The sequence below is a fragment of the Lipotes vexillifer genome, unplaced genomic scaffold (assembly GCF_000442215.2).
Source record: "Lipotes vexillifer unplaced genomic scaffold, Lipotes_vexillifer_v1.1 scaffold652, whole genome shotgun sequence".
Taxonomy (NCBI): domain Eukaryota; kingdom Metazoa; phylum Chordata; class Mammalia; order Artiodactyla; family Lipotidae; genus Lipotes; species Lipotes vexillifer.
The window spans coordinates 1953631-1973847 of NW_006779703.1; the positions used below are offsets into that span (position 1 = coordinate 1953631).

Sequence of the window (20217 nt, forward strand, 5' to 3'; positions counted from 1 at the left end):
TATATATATATATATATATATATATATATATATATATATATATATTCAAGTTTCTGAAAGTTTCCAAACTTCCGAGAACCAAAACATGTCCATTTTCCATAAGTGCACCAGAGCATAAAAGGCCTGGCAGCCACAGTTTGGTTCTATGAGTGGAGGTGAGCCTGATCCCCAAGGAAAACATCGCTATTCTGATAACAAGGGACTTTTAATCCTATCTAAAGACACCCTTTTTATTACCAAATAATGTGCATAACATATACGTCACCTCAACTCCCCCTCGCTGAGCGCCCCCCGCCCCTGCAAAATCTTCATTAGAGCCTAGGGGATGGGTGAGCCTCAGGATGGTGTGGAGTTAGACACATGACTATAGTTTTTTTTTTTTTTAAGTCCAGATGGTGCCTGAATAGTCTGCTTTGTTCATGATAAAGCTGTTTTGAACCCTCTTAAAGGTATGAAGTAAGCTCCTAAAAACAACATAGCTATAAATTCAAAAATACAATACTAGAAAATAAACTTCAGCATTTTAGTAAATCACAGTAAGGCATAATCAGAGTAGGCTTGATCCCAGGAGGATGGTTTAGTACAACACACTAGGGGTGAAATGATATTAGCCCTTTTTTTTAAGTGCATACCTTGCTCTCCAGAAGTAACCACTGTGCTGAATTTGGTGTTTATCATTCCCTTACATTTCTTACACTTTGACTATGTATGTATGTATCCTGAAACCGTAATCGTCAAGTATCATTTTTTTGTTTCACTAGATGCATTTCACAATGAAGGATAAATTTAGAGTTATCATTCAGCATCTTGCCTCTTTACTTTCTACATTATGCAGGTCATCCTGGTTAGCACCTGTTTGAATCCCGGCTCAAGCCACTTGCTAGCTGTGTGTGTTGACTGTGTGACTGAACGCTCTGTGCCCCATTTCCCTCATCGATAAAACAGGTCGCTAACAGCTTCCACCCGTGGGCTATGCTTGGCAGTAACTGAGCTCGTCTTTGTGAAACTCTTAAAGCCATGCCTGACGATCATTAGTGCTGTGGATGGAAGTGTTGACTTCATTCTAAAGCTGAGGAAACTGAGGCTCAGAGAGGTTATCCTGCTTGTCTCAGTCACATGACCAGTGATGAGCAGAGCCCGAGGGTCAAACAGGCTATGTGTCCCATCACGGTCACCATCCTACCTCCCAGAATTCACAGTGGGAGAGAGCTCAGTAAATACCTGCTGTATTGAATGGAATTATATAGCTTTTTACAGACTTCCACTAATTCTCCGGTGACGCTAATCCTATGTGAACCAGGTATTTTTTAACCAATATTTTAAATTTTAGGAGAACAAATGGATTTTCGTAGGAAATACAAATTAAATCACAGGTGAAAGACACCAACTCTGAGGAGAGATGCAATGATCATATATGGAGTCCAAGCAGGAAACAGCAGGAGTTCTTGGCTGGGATCTGGGGAAGAGGTGTGCGTGGGCCTGGCGCTTCAGCTGCGGCTGAGATGCTGACGGAGCCAAGACCTCTCCTGGTGTTCGTGGAACCCCTGGGAGCCAGAGCAGCTCTGAACCCACAGGGAATAGGTTCAGAAATGTCCACCCTCTCTCTCTATCTGCCCTCCAAGATCCCACTGCTGCCTCCGCTGATGAATCCAGCTAAAGGCAGATGGCAGGAGGGAGACCAATGCTGCTAGGAGGGCTCGGTCTGTGGGCCCAGAGCAGGGCAGGGGAGGGACACTGCACAAATACGTCCTTCCAGACAGGAAAAATAGTCCTCATCTCGATCCAACTCTATGAAGATGCCACAATGATTTTTTTTTTACCAGGTTATTGAGGATATTATTGCAAGCCAAGAAGAGGAGGAAAAAGACAAAAAGAAGAAAAAGGAAGAGAAACCCAAAAAAGGCAAAAAAGGAAAGGAGAAGAAAGAAAGAAAGGAAAAAAATAAGGTAAAAGGTATTTGGAATTTGAGAAATTTTTTGCTTTTTTGCTTTGAATCCGTGGAATAATCTCAAATTTGTTGAGACTGTCGTCACTCGTTTCCTTGGGAACCATGCTATCTACCAGCTGTTTTTCTTTTTTTTCTTCTTTTTTTTTTTATGAAAGCTGACACTTTTTTTTTCTTATTTGTTATTTATTTTATACATATTCGTGTATATATGTCAATCCCAGTCTCCCAATTCATCCCACCACCACCACCCACCACCACTTTCCCCCCTTGGTGTCCATACGTGTGCCCTCTGCATCTGTGTCTCTATTTCTGCCCTGCAAACCAGTTCATCTGTGCCGTTTTTCTAGATTCCACATTTGTGCATTGATATACGATACTTGTTTTTCTCTTTCTGACTTACTTCACTCTGTATGACAACTTCTGGGTCCATCCACATCTCTACAAATGACCCAATTTTGTTCCTTTTTATGGCTGAGTAATATTCCATTGTATATATGTGCCACATCTTCATTTTTTTTTTCATGTTGGTCAACAGTTGCCATCTTTTCTATGACTCATAAATACCTATTAGGATAAGGAGTGGTTTCAACAACTCAGATACTTTACATTATTCACAAATGTGATAGCTTTGAATTTTCATTCTTCAAGATAAATGATTCCACTCATCTTTTCGCAAGGGTAGAGATAAAGAACAGTTCTTGGCAAACTAAGTGACCACTACAAAGTCAAAATAATTGTGTCTGCTTTCACCAAAGTGTGTTCATTTCAATTTATCACTTCACGTCGACATCTTGGACCTGTTTTAACAGGACTTGTTTCTTACTACCCAAAGGAAAGCAGAGTTCAGAGTCACTGCGGGCCGGGCATGCCCTGTGCAATGGGGTTGCTGGGTGGTGGGCGGGCAGGGGGGGGTGCTTCTGTCCTGGGTGCGATCGGAGGGGTTTTCACCCTCAAACACGTGGAGAGACCACTGCCAGGGTGGTGGTTCTCTCTGCATAAACTCCTTCTTTGGGAAATAGAATTCAGGCTGAAAGCTAGCGTCGTCTGAAAACGTGAATGTGTTCACTGTAGCGGCTGTGGGCCCAGACAGACACTGCTGCACAGCTGACCAAAACCCTGATCTGAATCAGGGCAGATCCCGAAAGGTTGTGTCCCTCTGTGACTGTCCAGAAGCAGAGGCCCAGCTCTAGCTCGAGTAGCCGTGGCCATGATCCTCATGTTCTGAGGATGCCCACTGACGCGCAGACTCTCAAATTTCTCTGTGGGAGAAGCAACTCACTGGGGTCTGGTAGATGCATGTGGGACTTTTGGTGCATCACAGTGAGAGAGAAATTGGACGGGCTATGTAGTCAAGGAGTGATTGGACCAAGGAGGCAGAAGTTGTGAGCAAGGGAGAGGAGGTGATGGTGAATATAAAATGTCAATACCCAAAGTCCACGAAAATGCGAGTGATAAAAGCCAGCCTCTTGTTTCAAATCCTTTGGCTTGATTGAGGCCGACACTGCAGGCGAGGGTCCCTTTCCAGTGGTCACGCCTGCAAGGTGATATGCGGAAATCAAGCACCTGCCCCTGCGGTCCTGCCCTCTCTAATTGTGTTCCATTGTTTTGCTGTGCGGACAAAAGAAGAGAGAACCCTCCCCACTCATTTTGAGAACAGCCCACTCCACTGTAGTGGATGCTGAATGGTGCCCCTCTGATGCCCCCTTCAGGACCAAGGGGCTCAATCCCCAGCTACCCAGGATGTGGTGCTGACCCCTCACACTTAGTCCCTCCCCAGGAACTGTTCAGGGTCTGGGGGGGTGCTTCAAGTGAAGTGAGCCGCCGCCACGGGGCACGGGCCTTCAAGGAGTCACACTAGGGGCTTCCCTGGCGGTCCAGTGGTTAAGAGTCTGCGCTTCCACTGCAGGGGGCACGGGTTCAACCCCTGGTTGGGGAACTGAGATCCCGCAGGCCTGCACAGTGCAGCCAAAAATAAATGAATAAATAAATAAACAAATAAATAAATAAATGAAATGAAATGAAGAAATTGCATCATCTTAGGAAAATAAAAAAGATAGTCACATCAGGGTACAAAGACCCAGCCCCTCACCTCCCAGGACAACTCTGAAGTGTTCTCCTAGCTCCTGGGCTCCCTGTGGGATCAGCTACCACTCTCTTGCAATTGCATCCCAGTTCAGCTCCCCCTCTACCCAGTTCAGCTCCCCCTCTGCCCAATTCAGCTCCCCCTCTACCCAGTTCAGCTCCCCCTCTGTCCAGTTCAGCTCCCCCTCTACCCAGTTCAGCTCCCCCTCTGTCCAGCTCAGCTCCCCTTCTACCCAATTCAGCTCCCCCTCTGCCCAATTCAGCTCCCCCCTCTGTCCAGTGCCATTTCTCTCCCTCCCTCCCTTACGGGTGATATTCCCAACAAACCACCTGCATGTTCTCCGTCTCAGTGTCTCCAGGGAACCCCACCCAAGGGACCAGCTGTTTGCTCTGTCTCATGGACTTACAAAGCTTTCAGCCTTGTTACCTTTGTGATATTTTTAAAAGGGTCTATTTTCCCTTTATGGAGATTAGTTGAAATATTCAGATGTTTTTATATGAGGTCTTTCCCAAGTTTTCTGACTATATATATGGGGCTGGCAACTGAGAGATGACCAAGTGTTATAAAAATACTCAAAGAATAACCATACAGCTCTGCTATTGTGGTTAGGGGTTAGAGTTAGGGGTGAGTCAGTATCTGCAAGTTAAACAAAACTCATTTCCTCTGTTTCCTGCCTTACCCTCTAACCAGGATGAATAATAGACGTCTTTTTCTACAGGTCAAAATACTAATTTCCACACAAGGATCTGAATAGCTGGTCTCAGGAATGCTTCCTGATTCTTTAGGAATGATTTTAGAATAAGACTTTAAAAGTCAATGGAAAAGGTAATCTGATCTATAAGAAACATACCAACATCGTTTAATTGTATCAAGTTTTCGTAGAGGTTAACACTTCACATTTTAATAATCACATTGTCGCTGTGTAGACCTGTACTTTTCATATAAATTCATTTCTAAGTAATTCTGAAAGATTTTCCCCACTATTTGCAAACTAATTCAGAAATGCAGATGTGCTCAGACTTTGCTTTTTTGTCCAAAGCCATTCATCATTAAGTGACTATTTAATAGCTAGTTAATAAAACACTATCACTCAACAAAGACCTCATGTTCTGAGGATGCCCTCAGAACAGATTGTGTAGCAGATAGTTTCAGATTTTTATGGAACAAGCTTCACTAACAGTGAATTTTAATTTGCAAGTGTCAGACTCACTCGTGCATATTTAGAGGACGAGATGCTTAGAGTAAAATTGAAATTCTTCCAGTTGTCCCTTTTCTTAGGCATTGCTTCAAAATTATCTTGCCGGGTGGAGGAGGGTTTTAAAAATTATCTGTATCAAGTGAGCTGTCTTTTGGGTTTGTTTGGTTTTTTTTTTTTCTGGAACAAATTAGAATTTTACAGGTGCAGGCAGATCAGTAGGGCAATAGGTGGTCTATGGGTTCCCTGGAAACACTGAGATGGAGAACGTGCAGGTGGATTTTGGGGAACATCACCTGCAAGGGAGGGAGGGAGAGAAGTGGCACTGGACAGAGGGGGGAGCTGAACTGGGTAGAGGGGGAGCTGAACTGGGATGCATTTGCAAAGGATCGTAAATGTCCAGGGAGTAGCTGTTGGGAGGGGGCTGGAGGGTGAGTGGATCAGAAGGCTGGGCGGGGGCAGTATTCCAGGCAATCTCCAAGCCACAGAACCAGAGGACAACTTCAGAGCATGGATGACAGGAGGCCAGGATAGCTATGCAGTGTGTGGAACCTGGAAAGGCTGCAGCAGGCAATGAGTGATCCCTTGGGGGGCCTGGCAGAGACTTCTGCAGAGAGAAGATGGACAGAGAGAAGACCCTGTAAAGAGGCTGAAAAGGCAAAGCTATAGACTAGGAGACAGTATTTTCAAATTCGGGCTTCCCTGGTGGCGCAGTGGTTGAGAGTCCGCCTGCCGATGCAGGGGACGCGGGTTCGTGCCCCGGTCCGGGAAGATCCCACGTGCCGCGGAGCGGCTGGGCCCGTGAGCCGTGGCCGCTGAGCCTGCGCGTCCGGAGCCTGTGCTCCGCCACGGGAGAGGCCACAGCAGTGAGAGGCCCGTGTACCGCAAAAAAAAAAAAAAAATTATATATCTGACAAATAATTTGTATCTAGAATATATAAAGAATTCTCAAAATTCAACAGTAAGAAAAAAAGATGTCTTTCTTTTAAATCTTTTGTTTTAAATCCATCTCTAAAAGTATTGAGGATTGCAGATAAGCAGATCCCCTTAAACGAGGGCTTTGATAGAGGAGATGCTGGTGCCAGAAGGACGTTTTCTGCAGACCAATAGCAATCTCTGCAAATATGCTTTCAATACCAACATAATTTTATTTGCCTCACTCTGGACCTCATGTTGGCTTTAGGAACAAAAATACAGAAAAAGAGCACTCTGTAATCCATCCCTACAATTCTTTTCTCTTTCTTGTTTTTCAATGTTCCGTATGTTCAACCATTTGGAGCTACTTGCAGTGGTTTTGTCCTGCCCATGACACATGCTCACGCGAATACTAAGGAGTCTTCTGTAAGTTTCCTCCAGCCATAAAATGACCTGACTTGGTGCTCACTTCTTCTGGAAAGATCCTTGGACCTATCCATATGCAGCACGATTAGCTTGAAAAGCTATAGTTTGTCTGCAGTGCCACCCAGCCGCTCTGACCACAGTGCCCCTTGGCCCAAGGAGGTGCTCCGCATTGAACCGTGGAGCCAACCACGTTCTTATATAATTTTAGAGTATTTCAAATCAAATTTTGCCTTACTTCACACAGATGGGAAAGTGAGTGTCATGGGTTTCCAGAGGCTGCTATCAGGAACAAGGATTTCATTATGGAAATATACATACCGAGCATCTTCTGTGTCCACTGAAGTGCAGTAAGAGAGGGGATATGAGGAAGTGAGAGGCTTCTGGGCTATAGAGACAGGGGCTCTTAACCCAGGGAACACGGACCCTATGGATACACAGCCTGAAATTGTACGGAATTATGCGAGATGCATTCTCCTGGGAAGAAGGCATATGGGTTTTCTTTGTGTTTTCAAAGGATTCTTCCCTCTAAAAAGCTCAAAAACCACTGCATACGGATAGGACATATTGGGTTGTTTAAGGGAAGGGCCAAGAGAAGCAATGCAGACTCAGAAGAGAGTGAGGCTCTATAAGCATTGGAAAAGGTGGAGGCTTCCCGGAGGGGGTGGCACCTCAGGAGAGCTACAGGAGTCTACGCACGTCTAGTCATCTCAGGGGAACAAAATCTCCTGGCCGCTGCCCCACCTCCTGTCCTGCACATGCAATCTCTTCTTCCCCCAGCAGCCAGAGTGACCGGACTCCAATGTGACTCCGATCAGCACTCCTAACAACGCTTGAAACTCAGGAGCTGTGCAGTATTTATTTCTGAAGGAATGAGGAAGTACTCAGGTGAGGACCCTAGGGTGGAAGTGGTGGATGGAAAGACATGGAAAAGATGCAGGAGATATGGCAAAGGATGACCAGCCTGGAGGAGACCAGGAGTTGAGGTGGCTTCCAAGCGTCTTGAGCAACAGGAACTGGCTTCCGAACCTTGATGGTGGGACATCCAGGTAGATGTCCGACAATCAGCTGGAGGTTCAGCATGAACTCAGGTGGGCTCAAGACATGGTGTAGTTGCAGGAGTTGCCCCTGTGCAGGAAACCCTAGCGAAGGCGGGAGGATGGGTGGGTTTTAGGAAAATCAGTGTGGGTATATGTTGGAGGATCTGGATTACATCCATCTATGAGGGCAGGGGGAAGAGGTGAAACCAACCAGGGAGATGGAAACAGCCTGGCGGCAGGGAGAAATTCAGCACGATGACGCTCCTATTTAATTTTCCACCCGGGTGAATTTCTAGAAGGAGGAAAGGAACATTTTCCTTCTGTTCCCCTCAGTCCACTCACCATGAGAAGTGAAAACTAAGAACACGATGGAGGCAGAGTGAGGAGATTCTTTAAAGAGAGGGGACCACTGGTGTCAAATGCCGCAGAAAAGTCAAGGAGGAAGCTTGAGAAAGAAAGTGTGGTGACAGGCACATCACTGGGACTATTTTAGGAGAGCGGAGCAAGGGCGGCAGGTGGCAGGCAGGCAGGGGACTCTGGCTGAGACATGTGGGCAGCTGGTGGACACACCTCCTTCAGGAAGTTGCAACATGATGACTTTAGTCGAGAGAGGACTTTAAGATGGGGCAGAACTGTAAATGTACCGGGACCAAGGGAAAAGTGCCCCTGGCCTGGGAGAGCTTAAAATCGTCAGGAGGTGATGCCGAATAGAGTAAGACAAGGTTTCTCTGCAGCAAAGAGCGGCCGAGGAGAAGCCGGGAGAAACACAGGCATTTGAAAAAGTGAGAAGAGTGTGGAGAAGGGGAGACCGTTGTATTCAAACGGCCTCTGTCTTCTCAGTATAACAGGAAGCAAGTCTGAAACTGGTGTGACACTGCTCAGCTGAGAAGGACACAGCGAGGTACGTGCAAAGACAACAGGCAGGTGGAGGACCCACTTACACGGGGACCGTCTCGGGCTTCAGTTGCTACAGCTGTCCCACCGCACCAGCTGGGTGTAGCCCGGACCAGAACCAGACTGATTCAGGTGGACTGTGTTCTCTGGACCCTGATTTCCCAAACTGTGACTTTCTGGAAAGGTCATAGAGATTTCCTTCCAGGAGAAGTAAGCGCTAAAGACGGGAGGATCCCGGGATTCCTTTGCTGGCCTGGCCCTACCCTGCAAAGGCTCATCTCATTAGCATATCAAGCAATATATAACGTCACTCAAGCAGCGCGTGTTCAACGGAGAGGGGAAGAGAATCATTGATTAGCAGAAAGAGAAAAATAAATAGAAGTTGCCCTTTGCACCCATGACCCAAAGTTAATGTCATTAACATGTTGGTGTATATACCCTTCCAGAAATTTCTTTATGCATATATATATATATATATATAGTTTCTTAAGATACATTATTTCCAGTAACTGTTAATTGTCACATGCTGTGGAGATGTGAAGTCAAGATACAGGTAAGGATTCTAAGCAGGAGCATGTCAGTTAAGCTACAAGAAGGCTGAGTGTTAGCTTGAGCTAAGTCTTCTTAAAGGGCAAGGAGGTCAGCCAGGTGGACAGAGGTAAGAGTGGCTCCCCCAGCAAAGGGGGCCTGTGAGGCCTACAGAGGTGGACACAGAGCCTGGATGGTGGTGAGTGGGCTGGGGAAGGAGACAAGCTGGCGGTCCGGATGGCCCGAGGGAGAAAGTAGTATATTCCACAGTAATAGCCAGGAAGCTCCTTCTGACAAAAATTAAACCTAGATATCCACAGAGAAAACTGGGACAGATGTATTGAGGACATAGCTGTACATTTTTAGACTTCAAGTTGTAGGTTTTGTCAGATCTGCTGTACATCTTTCGTGTGGGAAGAGGCCAAAAAGGTTGAGTATCTGATTCTCCAGTCTCAATGGAATGTGAGAGCAGAAAAGGCAGATGGCATATTCTAAATGCAAGCTTGAAAACAGTTATGAGATGACGAAGTGTTTTTACAAGTCAGATTTTATGAGATGTCACATTATTTTCGTACATGTTTATTTTAAAAGGCAGTTTTTAACGATGATAGCTTCTGGGCTGTTTTTTTCCACTTCTGGATCTAAAAGCGGATTATAATTTCACTCTCAGCTCAGTGGGAAGTAATCAGCCTCTTCCCAGTCACAGCAGCCTCACTCCTACCCCAGGACAGAGACCCTAAGGGAACCATCAGATAATCTGAAAGCCACAAGTGATCAGTCGGACATTTAGACTTGTATGTTAATAAGTATATGCTGAAACACATACCTCCATTTAAAAAACGGAACAAGGGGCTTCCCTGGTGGCGCAGTGGTTGAGAGTCCGCCTGCCGATGCAGGGGACACGGGCTCGTGCCCCGGTCCGGGAGGATCCCACATGCCGCGGAGCGGCTGGGCCCGTGAGCCGTGGCCGCTGAGCCTGCGCGTCCGGGGCCTGTGCTCCGCAACGGGAGAGGCCACAGCGGTGAGAGGCCCGCGTACCACAAAAAAAAAATAAAAATAAAAAACGGAACAGGGACTTTCCAAGAGGTCCAGTGGTTAAGACTCAGTGCTTCCACTGCAGGGAGCACGGGTTCGAGCCCTGGTTGGGGAACTAAGATCCCACATGCCGCGTGGTGTGGCCGAAAAAATTAAAAAAAAAAAAAAAACGGAACAGTTGTGACCCTCCTTGAATTTTGACACTTACCCACTAATGTGAAGTGCCGACCGTCCCTCCACCCACAGACCACTTCATATGCTCACGTTGGCTAATAGAAAATTTCAACAGAGCTTCTGTTCATCTGAGTCCCTCTTTAGGCCAGGCTAGAAATCATCCTAACGTTAACATTTGGGGAGGGGCGTGGCCAGGCACACTGTTTACCTCTGTCCCGCTCTCCTAACTTCACCAAGACAAATACCTAGGATACGATATTTGACAATGAAAAACCTTTTGGAATCCTCTGCATTTTTCTCTGTATCGCTATCTCATTGATGATGATTAAGGGAAAAAATTGTGTTGTATAAGGACCCATGTCACACAATAGATGGTAACTTACTAAAAATTGTCAGTTTCAGTGATATTTACAACATTTCTGAAGGAATGCAAAGGCTGGACCTGTCTAGGATGCTGTCTCTTATTGGGACTCACTGGGCCTAGTGGGTGGCAACACCAGTGCACTCAGGTCAGCAGACAGTGAGTTGGAGCCAGGGCGCGTGGAGGGCTCAGGACCTGGCAGGCGTGGGCTGGAGCCGGGAGTCGCAGGACCCAGGTCCACCGGGACCAGCTCCTCTGTCCACCCCCTTCTCTGAAGAGGGCCGTATGGTGGCTGGGACCACCTGCAGGCAGGGTCCCCTGCCTGCCTGTCACCTGTGTGTCCCCCCGCCAGTGCAGAGGGAGCCAATGTGGCTGCCCCGTCCAGCTTCTCGGGGTCAGGCTGCTCCAGGAGAGGCGCGTCTCTCTGGTTAGAACACTCTCCAGCCACTCGGCTGAGCTGGGAGTTGTGCCCAAGAAGCTTCCATCAGAAAGGGATGTTGTTCAAGGCAGGCACCATTGACAGGTGCAACTGTACTTGTATGACCCCTTCACGGTGAAAGATTCAGAAAAAAAAAGGGACTTTGGAGTTGAGAGGGTAAAACCTCCTCATGGAATTTCTCTCTCCCGATAATTGTCAAAATGAGAAAGATATTAAGTGTTTAAAACAGCAACCAAAGGAAAGGATATGTCCAATAAACTATTGACCAAAGGAAGAAATATCTCTGAAAAGGAAAGCAGACGTGTTCCATCGTGCTTTCTCTCTGGTTAAAAGGTGTCTCCTGTGACGGTCAGTTATGTCACTACCATGTGGAAAGTCGTGGGAACCGCTAACGTCCACTGTCATTCTGTGCAATCAGGATCAGATGTTTCCAAAACTGGTCTTAACAGTGTTTTACTCCCCTTGAGAGCTTGATATTTATTATAGAAATAAAGCTGTACAAATAGACCTATAAATCTTATTTTTACTTACATGCGTTAAACGCCTAGAGAACAGCCCTGATGCTGGTTCCATATGGGGTACAAGACATCAGCAAGACGGAATCATCCTCCATGGGGCCCACAGCCCAAGAGAGCAGCTAAGACAGGCACACAAATAGCCAATAATATGCACAGAGAAACAGGCGCCAGGAAGGATAAGCAGATCCTGCTGAGCAAGGGCAGAGTCTTTTTGACCTGGGAGAATCCAGGATGGCTTCACAGAGGAGGGGATATTTGCCTCAGACCTAAGAAGAATTTTCCACAGAAGAAGATGGGAAAATGAATTCTGGTCAGAGATAGGTGGGCACCCTGACCCCCTCCGGCCTGTGCCCGTGCTCCAGCCAGAGTCATGACCCGACAGGCAGATCCATTCATGCCAGGCTCCCGCGGAGACCCCCCAGGTGGCTGCCCTGCTCTCAGACCAAGTTCACACTCTCTGAGGAGCACGGCTCATGGGCCTTCCAAAGTCCGCCCCCTCTCTGTGTCTCTGTCTCTGTCTGTCTGTCTGTCTGCTGGCCCTGTTCCGTACGCCCCTGCCCTACTAACTTCCAGTTACCAAAGGCAACGCGGCCTTCCAGCTCAGACTCACACGGACTGGTCTCTCTGCTGAAAGCGCTTCCACGATGCTCCCCTTGCTTTCCCTCCCCCACCTCCACCTCCACCCATGAAGGCGCACACTCACCACCTATAGGGGCTCCCAGAGGCCAAATACAGGACGACCTGAGTATCCAAAACCAAAAGAGAAACAGCACGTCCGTCAGCAACGCACTGACTAAAAAATACAAAAGATCCGTGAATGCCTGGTGATACCCGGAGAGAGAGAGGCGGGGAGAGATGAGGAATATCTCTGAGTATTCGTTAGCTATTTTAGATGCCCCTTTCTGTCCGCGAAGCATCGTTTCGTCCGAGGACATGCCTTTTTCCAGCACTGGTCTCCGTGCTTCTCGGGCTGATTCTTCCCGAATGACTGGGTGTCCCGGGCTGTGTGAGTGAGTGGGGCTCCTTCCCCCGTGAGCTTTGATTTCCTGTGGGTCCTGGAAGGTGGGTCAGTTGCTCCATAGGCGTGGAGCCCCCAGGAGTTCTGGGTCCAGGTTCTCCCCCCGCTTCTGCAAGGCGGGTGGCCTCGCGAGGAGGCTGTGTTAGGCCCTGCGTGTTCCGTGAGCTGTGGTTCAGGCAGGTCTCCCGTGTCACCCCACCCCCGCAGGAGGCAGAGTCCTCCCGCCACCCTGACCTCCTCCTGGGAGCTCCCATCGCTCTCGTGAGCTCGTTCCACGTGTCTTCCCGACTCTGCCACGTGGAGTAGGGGAGGAAAGGTAGGCGGGGATCCGGTACACGGGCGCTGCCGAGCCACGGCCCGTGGCGCGCGGGGTCCCAGAAACGAGGGCACAGCCTATGCCCAGAGTCACCAGAGATGCTCACCATCTTACTGCCGCTCCTCCTTCATGCTGTACAGAGGGCACTTTGATTGCTTAGGGAAACTCCCCATAGGCATGGTGTAGACCAGCATCCTTCCTTTTGCCCTTTGTGGGGTGACCATAACCAGGATTTTGGTCATCGGGCACCTGACTCAATACAGTACAAACATTATTGCCCAGAAACGTCAGATGGGGCTTTGCGAGGTATGGCTCTTCACGACGCGGAACAGCCCTGGTGGGGTAGGGCGAAGGGGACTTCTGCTGGGGGTCAGGGCAGACCCTCCAGCTGCAGTGGCCGGTGTCCCTGCAGCTCCGATCTGGCTGCACAGAGGCAGCCGGGACCAAGGATGGCGTAGCCGGGCTCTCTCTGCAGCGGGGGCCCGGGGCAGGGAGGCTGGCAGGACCTCCAGCTCAGGCTGGGGCTCAGGACTGGCTTCCTGGCCCAGGGAGGGGACAGGCAAGCCAAGAAAGGAGCAGCCCGGGTGCTCCTACAAACCACCACCTGACAAGTGGTGGAGCAGAACACAGACGGAGAGCAGCAGCAAACCTGGGTCACGGGAACGTGGCGAAGGAGGTGGCAGGACTTGGGTGGGCATCAGCTTTCAGAGCAAGGAAGGAGCAGAGCATCAAAGGACAGGACCAAACTCGGGGTGGGGTACCCCAGGGAGCCTGAAGTTAGAGCCAAGTCTCCAGACCATCCCCGCCCTGGTCGGTGGACACAGCACTCCCTGCTCAGACTGGTCAGCAGGGAAACTGCCCAGGTGGGCAGACGAGGGGCTGGACCTTCACCCCACAAACCAGAAAAGAGTCTACGTGCTTTTCTATAGTCACAGCAGCCACGATGTACGTGCCTCTTACTGTCTGATGACGACAGGTAAACTCTGCCTGTGATTAACAAGTGTATTATTCTGCTTTCACAGGACGAAGGTGACGGCTGGCAAATGTCACCGAGTGTTTTCCTTCATATGATGCAAGAAGGAAATAACGTATACAAAGGTCAGTTTAGCAGAATAGGTGTGCTCCTGTCCACCCAGTGCAGCCTCAGCCTCTGTTGGGCAGAATTTGGTGCCCAATCACGAGAGGCTGCAAACATGCAATTCACAGCCAAGACCTTCTGTCCGTCTCTCTTTTAAAATTCCTTTGGGTGGCTTCAAGGCATATAACTGGTAAGAGAGCAAGATGAGAACATAATCTAAACCCCTGTTCTGTTTTAAACCCTTGAGATTTCAGCTGAACCTTCTCTTGCTAGGAATGAAAGGGAAGGATTTTCCCTGGGTTGTTTAAATTAAGAAAATCAAAGCCGTATGTACGGTAAAATGTTTTAATCCTACTAGACTAAGACTCGTGCCTGAACACTGACACCTAAATCTTTTCTCCCATGTTCAGCATACTTAGCAGAGTATAATCTGGCTCATTCGGCAAGCGTATGAATTGGTCTTTGAGATACTCTCATTATACTTTACTGGAATGGTTACCCAAATCCTGTGGTTCCATTCCACCCTCGCAACAAATCCCAACACAGAATGACCTGCCAAGGTGACCCTGGCCATCAGTGTTTGGAAGTTCCTGAAAAATGCAATAAGTAGAATGTTTCCATACTCCAGTCACGTGCGTGCCTCATTCCTAATTCTGGTCTTAGGTGGACAGCACCGCTACTATTATTTACTTAATATCTACTTTTAATTGACGCACGGTTTTTACCCCAATTAATTGAGCCTCATCCTCAGCAACTATATCAAAGGTCGTTGCAGGTTTGATATGCCGGTTCTATAAAATAAGAATGTCCATGGACTTCCCCCCAGCAATCCAGTGGTTAAGACTCCACACTTCCACTGCAAGGGGAGCGGGTTCAGTCCCTGGTCAGGGAACTAACGTCCCGCATGCCATGCAGCGTGGCCAAAAAAAGAAAAAGAAAAAAGAATGTCCATGTACCTCCTGAAATTCTTTCACTTACCACTAGTGGCAAGGGTCCCACTCTACCTGAGATGCTGAACGAAGGCAGAAGCACAGGGATAGGATGACCCCAGCAGGATTTAGCGACTGCTTTAATTGGGGAGGAAGGAGGTCAAAGGGTAAATTAACACTGATCAGGTGCCTGAGACGCAGAAGGCTTTGTGTTTTCGTTCCCATCTTACTTACCTTTATAACAACCAGGAGCGGTAAACATCACTTACCCACCATCAGCAGTTCTGATCTTCTGTCAGTTCTACTGATAGAAGACCTGCCATCATTCATGTTTGAGAACATCAACCTTTTTCTTTTCCATTATGGTTTATTACAGGATATTGAATATAGTTCCCTGTGCTATATACAGTAGGACCTTGTTGTGTATCCATTCTACATAGTTTGCATCTGCTGACCCCAAACTCCCACTCCAACCCTCCCCCATCCCCGCCACCCCCTTGGCAGCCACAAGTCTGTTCTCTATGTCTGTGAGTCTGTTTCTCTTTCAAAGATTAGTTCATTTGTGTCATATTTTAGATTCCACCCATAAGTGATATCATATGGTATTTGTCTTTCTCTTTCTGACTACTTGACTCAGTATGATAATCTCTAGGTCCATCCAGGTAGCTGCAAATGGCATCACTGCATTCTTTTTTTATGGCTGAGTAGTATTCCATTGTATATATGTACCACATCTTCTTTATCCGTTGCTCTGTCGATGGATATCTAATTTGTTTCCATGTCTTGGCTATTGTAAATAGTGCTGCAATGAACACTGGGGTGCAAGTATCTTTTCAAATTACAGTTTTGTCCGGATATATGCCCAGGAGTGGGATTTCAGGATCATATGGCAACTCTGTTTTTTAGTTTTCTGAGGAACCTCCATGCTGTTCTCCACAGTGACTGCACCAACTTACATTCCCACCAAGATAATAGCAACTCTTTAACAAACAATGGTGCCAAGCAATCACTATCAAAGCATCCATTCACTTACATATTCACTCAACAAACATTGATTGACTCCAATGTGCAGGTGCAATGCTAGCCTGGAGCTACAAAGCTGGCACATGCCGTCAGCAGGCTCACAACACACCAGGTGCTGTGGCGGTAGATGGGTGGGGACAGTGGCACAAGTTGGATGGCTTGTTAGGCTGGCCTCAGCCGCCTCCAAGGGACCCAGCTAGGAATCGCAGTAAGTCACAGGCCTGGCTGTGGTGCCCCCGGAACTCAGGGCTGGGTCCCAGACAACAGCTGCCATTTGTGAAGACACCACTTCACGTGACTTCATGTATTGGTCTGTACACACTGTCTTTCGTTTCCTATTCGGCATATCTATCACCAGCCTTTGAGATAATTTTCCAGGCTTTCAACACGTTAGGTAATTGGCCGGCTACTATTCTTCTGAACACCTCCCCTCCGCAGCCCTGCCAGCTGTCCTCCTTGGGGCTTCCTTTGACTTCCCTGACTGTCACCCCTTCATTTTCCTGTTACTCCCTCATTTTGGTGGAGCCTGTCCTACTGGGTGTCCTGAGAGGGGCTGCCGGTGGGGAGTCTTAGGTGCCAGGTACATCTCAGTGCACTCGCACTTGGGATTTGGAAGGCCTGGCTCCCTTGGCCTCTGATGTAACTGCAAATGCAGAAAGAAAGAAAAGTGGGGAAGAGCAAAACTGTCACCTACCTTAACAAGGAGTCAGGAGCCCGTGTCTAAAATTGATGCATCAAGAAGCAGCAGCATACGCGTATTATCTAGACATTGGGAGAGGAACAAACAACCAAAAGAGCCCACGTGAAGCTAGATCACTTCACGCCCCCCTCCCCTGGCCCCCCCCCCCTCAGGGCTGTCGTGCTTTCTGTTCCCCTTGCCTGGAATGCTTTTCCCTTCAGGCCTTCTCCCGCCTCACCTGTGCCCGCCCCTGACCCCACTTTACTCACCTTCCTCTGACTTCCATGTGTGTGTTTGCTGTCTCCCCGCAGGGGGTGGGAGGGGGGCGCCAGGGCCATGAGGGCAGGGCATGAATTTCATAATTTACAAATAGATCAGATTTATGAATAAATCTGAATCTAGTCAATGCATTTCTGAATGAATGAATGTGGGAATAAATGCCACTGGACAGTGTAACTGGAAGGCAGAGTTTTTTTATTATAATCTTTTCAATACTCTGACTTTAAAATAAGGTGCATGCATTATTTTGATAAAAACAGTAATTAACTGGGGGGACATCTACTGTTCCCATGGGAAGCCTGCAGACCCACCCAGCAAAGCTCTTGAAACGACCCACACCTGGTGTGTAATATCTGTTTCCATCAAGACTAAGAAAACACAAGCCACTCCGGAGCAGGAAACATGAGGTGTGATTTTCCTAGTCGGCTGTTGGGGCATTTGATGAGTTATCTGTCAGGTCTTCGGTAACTTACAGAAATTAATAAATGTTTTCATCTGAGAATTCTTTTCATAAAAATCAACGGTTTTCCTTCTCAGACGAAACATTAGCATTTTAATCACTGAGATTAAGCCTCCTCCTTGGTCACCCCTCAACGTGCAAAAACTGCCACAGCTCCCGCAGCTCCCGCTTTCCCAATTCTGGGATAAAAGCTCATTCTCTGCTGTAGGAAAGAGCGGGGCAGTTGTTTTCCTTTGAGAGCCATGAACAGCTTCCTGCATTTAGAAATATCCATGAAATTCTTGAAGGGATTGAGAAGGGCCCTGTGCAAAAGTGTCATTAGAAAAACAAAGTTGCAGTGGAAAACTAGGTCCATTTGCATGAACTAGAGGTGAAACCAGGAAAGGCTGCTACGAGCTGCTTTATTTGTAAAATATAGTTACAGCTCCAGAAATGGGAATGTCACAAGGTGCCACTGCTTTTACATAAATAATCACATCTTGCTTTTTCCTTTCTGTTGAATATTCTGTGTTCCTTTCATTTTGAAACGTATTGCTTCCCAATCTTAGTAAGTCAATCCCGTGAAAAAGCAGTGTAGCTTCCTTTAAATAACAAAGCAGTTTTGCTCTAAAAGATCTTAATGCAACAGATGGATTTTGCTGTGGGAGGGAGATTTAGTCATCATCCAAGGGGGAAATCTGCTAGAAAAGAGTTGTTATTAGTGAATAGCACGTTTTAACACAGTTATAGTATTTTCAAGGGGGAGAGCTTACAATTTTAAACCCATTAAAAAAGAAGCATTATATTATGCCTGCATTTCAAAGTTTTCCACAGTCTAAGCTTATGTAAATTTCAGAAAACATACAGAGAAGGGGCAGTTGCCTTCAAGCCTGTGAGCCAGCCTCGCCTTTGTGTACTCACACCTTCCAAGCTCACTGCAAAATCCCCCTTCTCGGGGAGTGGGGGGGGGGGGGGGCGCAACCGCGACGCAAAAATAAATTTTCCCTCTTTAGAATGTGGAAATTAAATTGTATTTCTTTTCTTTTTATTGCATAGGTAAGTAGTATCAGGACATGCAGATGAGAAAAATTATTCAAAATCCTACCAACCCTCAATAACCACTCTTGTCCTTTTGGTGTCTAGTCTTTTAAGTGCAGCTTTTGCATACAGATGTGTAACCTGCTTTTTTCAACAAACATACAATGTAACCGTACAGAAGACGTTGCATCAGAGGGTATGGATGTGAATGTATGGCAGGGGGGGCCGGGGGGGGGGGGGGGGGGGGGACACAGGCACTCAGGCCAGAGCAGAAACTGAGGTCCCCCTCAGGCGTACAGGAGGCACACCCCCAAACCTCTCCTGCCGTATCATCCCGTCCCATCGTCTGAGCCCTAGCGGCTGGGCCACCTCTCACGTGGCCACCCTGCGTGGGAAGGACATGAGGGTGAATCAATTCTATGAAAATTTTACCCCCTCTGTGATGAGTTTCTTGTCGATTTCTTATAAATCCACACTAGCCACCCTAGAAAAGGTTTGGGTACTTTCATCATCCTCATTTTCAAAAATCTGCCCCTGAAACTTTGCATCACCCGTCGGTTTCTCCTTGCTATCTTCCTGGCACAGACTATGACCAGCCAAGGACTGGCCCCATCCAGGCCGCACTGCCCTTGGTTGGCTGGTGGGAGGCTGGTGAGCCTAAGAGCCCTCGCCGGGCCTGGAATCCAGACAGGCCGACCCCTCTGCCCAGCTAACTGTCCAGGAAGTGAGCCAGGCCTGACCTGTGTGTGGCCATCACCTTGTGATGCCCCCTCTCGCTTCCAGAGATCTCCGTGCCAGCCTCTGGGAGCAGCGTCAGGGTCTCCAGCCTGTGGCTTGTGGAGCCAACCCACACTTTGGGAAAACTGGAGCTGTACAGCCACATCCTGTCCTGCCTCCCTTGCGTCCTGTGTGGTCCTGACTCGGACGCCGCTAAGGGGACACTCCCAGTGGTCCTCCGCCTCCTCACTTCCACTTTCTCTCTGGGCACAAGTGGTTTTAGAGTAGCCACTGTCCTGCCTGGTTCCTCGCCCTTCGCGAGGTGGAGACTGTTGACAAGGAAAGGGAAGACTGTAAGACCAGCAGCTGGAAAGCGGTAGCATGGGGGACCCACCTGCCGGGGCTGCTGCCTGGCTGGAGCCCTCGGGCGATGCCCTCGCCCAGTCGCCCGTTCTTGTGCATCTGCATCTCGTCGGCCTTTTGCTCCATCTCCCCAGGATCTGCAGCCATTCCTGGCTCACACCGCGTGCCATCCCTTCTCCTTTCCTTTCTCGCTTCTGCTCATCCCCGGCCTCCATGATTTACCTGGAGATTCCACCCTCCTCTCTCATCTGTTTGCCCACTTGACTCTCCAAGAATCTTTTCTGCTGTCCGCCTTCACAGTTGACACCTCCTGCTCTGTGCGCCCAGACATATGTTTCTGCCTGTGACCATGACTGTCCTCTATGGCTTGTCCTCTAATGCCACCCTTCTTAGTGAGCTGTGTCGGGGGACACAGTCCTGGCTAGTCCCAGGATTCTGTGCGGTGCTCGTAGGAGAAGCTGTGCTTGAGAAACTTCCATCCCATCGTTCACCGCCTGCCATCCAGGCTCCACACGACCCCCTTTCTTCCCAAGCCATAGCCGTTGTCAGACGGAGGTGGGGAAACCCCTGCCTGGGGCCCCGTGGCCCTCGGTTGCCTCCCCGAGTTGCACGGCATCCGTGCTCCAGGGATGTGTTCCAGGCAAAGTGGCCCAGCGGAGTGGTGGTTGCAGGTTTGGTTCCAGAAATTTTCCATCACATTCTAACACAAATTCAGGGAAGAGATCTCATTTCCCAAACTGGCAAGTCTTTTTCCCCTGGGAGATCCCCCCCCGCCCCCCCCCCCC

General features: G+C 48.3%; 1 protein-coding gene across 1 annotated transcript in view; it reads left to right on the plus strand.

Annotated features, from left to right (window-relative positions):
• LOC103074314 (IQ and AAA domain-containing protein 1-like) overlaps window positions 1-20217 on the plus strand; it is a gene marked incomplete at its 3' end in the record, with an annotated part of 93537 nt that overhangs the window by 71773 nt on the left and 1547 nt on the right. The window contains exons 8-9 of the mRNA XM_007452917.1: window positions 1824-1946; window positions 13910-13985. Of these exons, the coding sequence (XP_007452979.1) occupies window positions 1824-1946; window positions 13910-13985 (199 nt within the window). The remainder of the gene's footprint in view (window positions 1-1823; window positions 1947-13909; window positions 13986-20217) is intronic.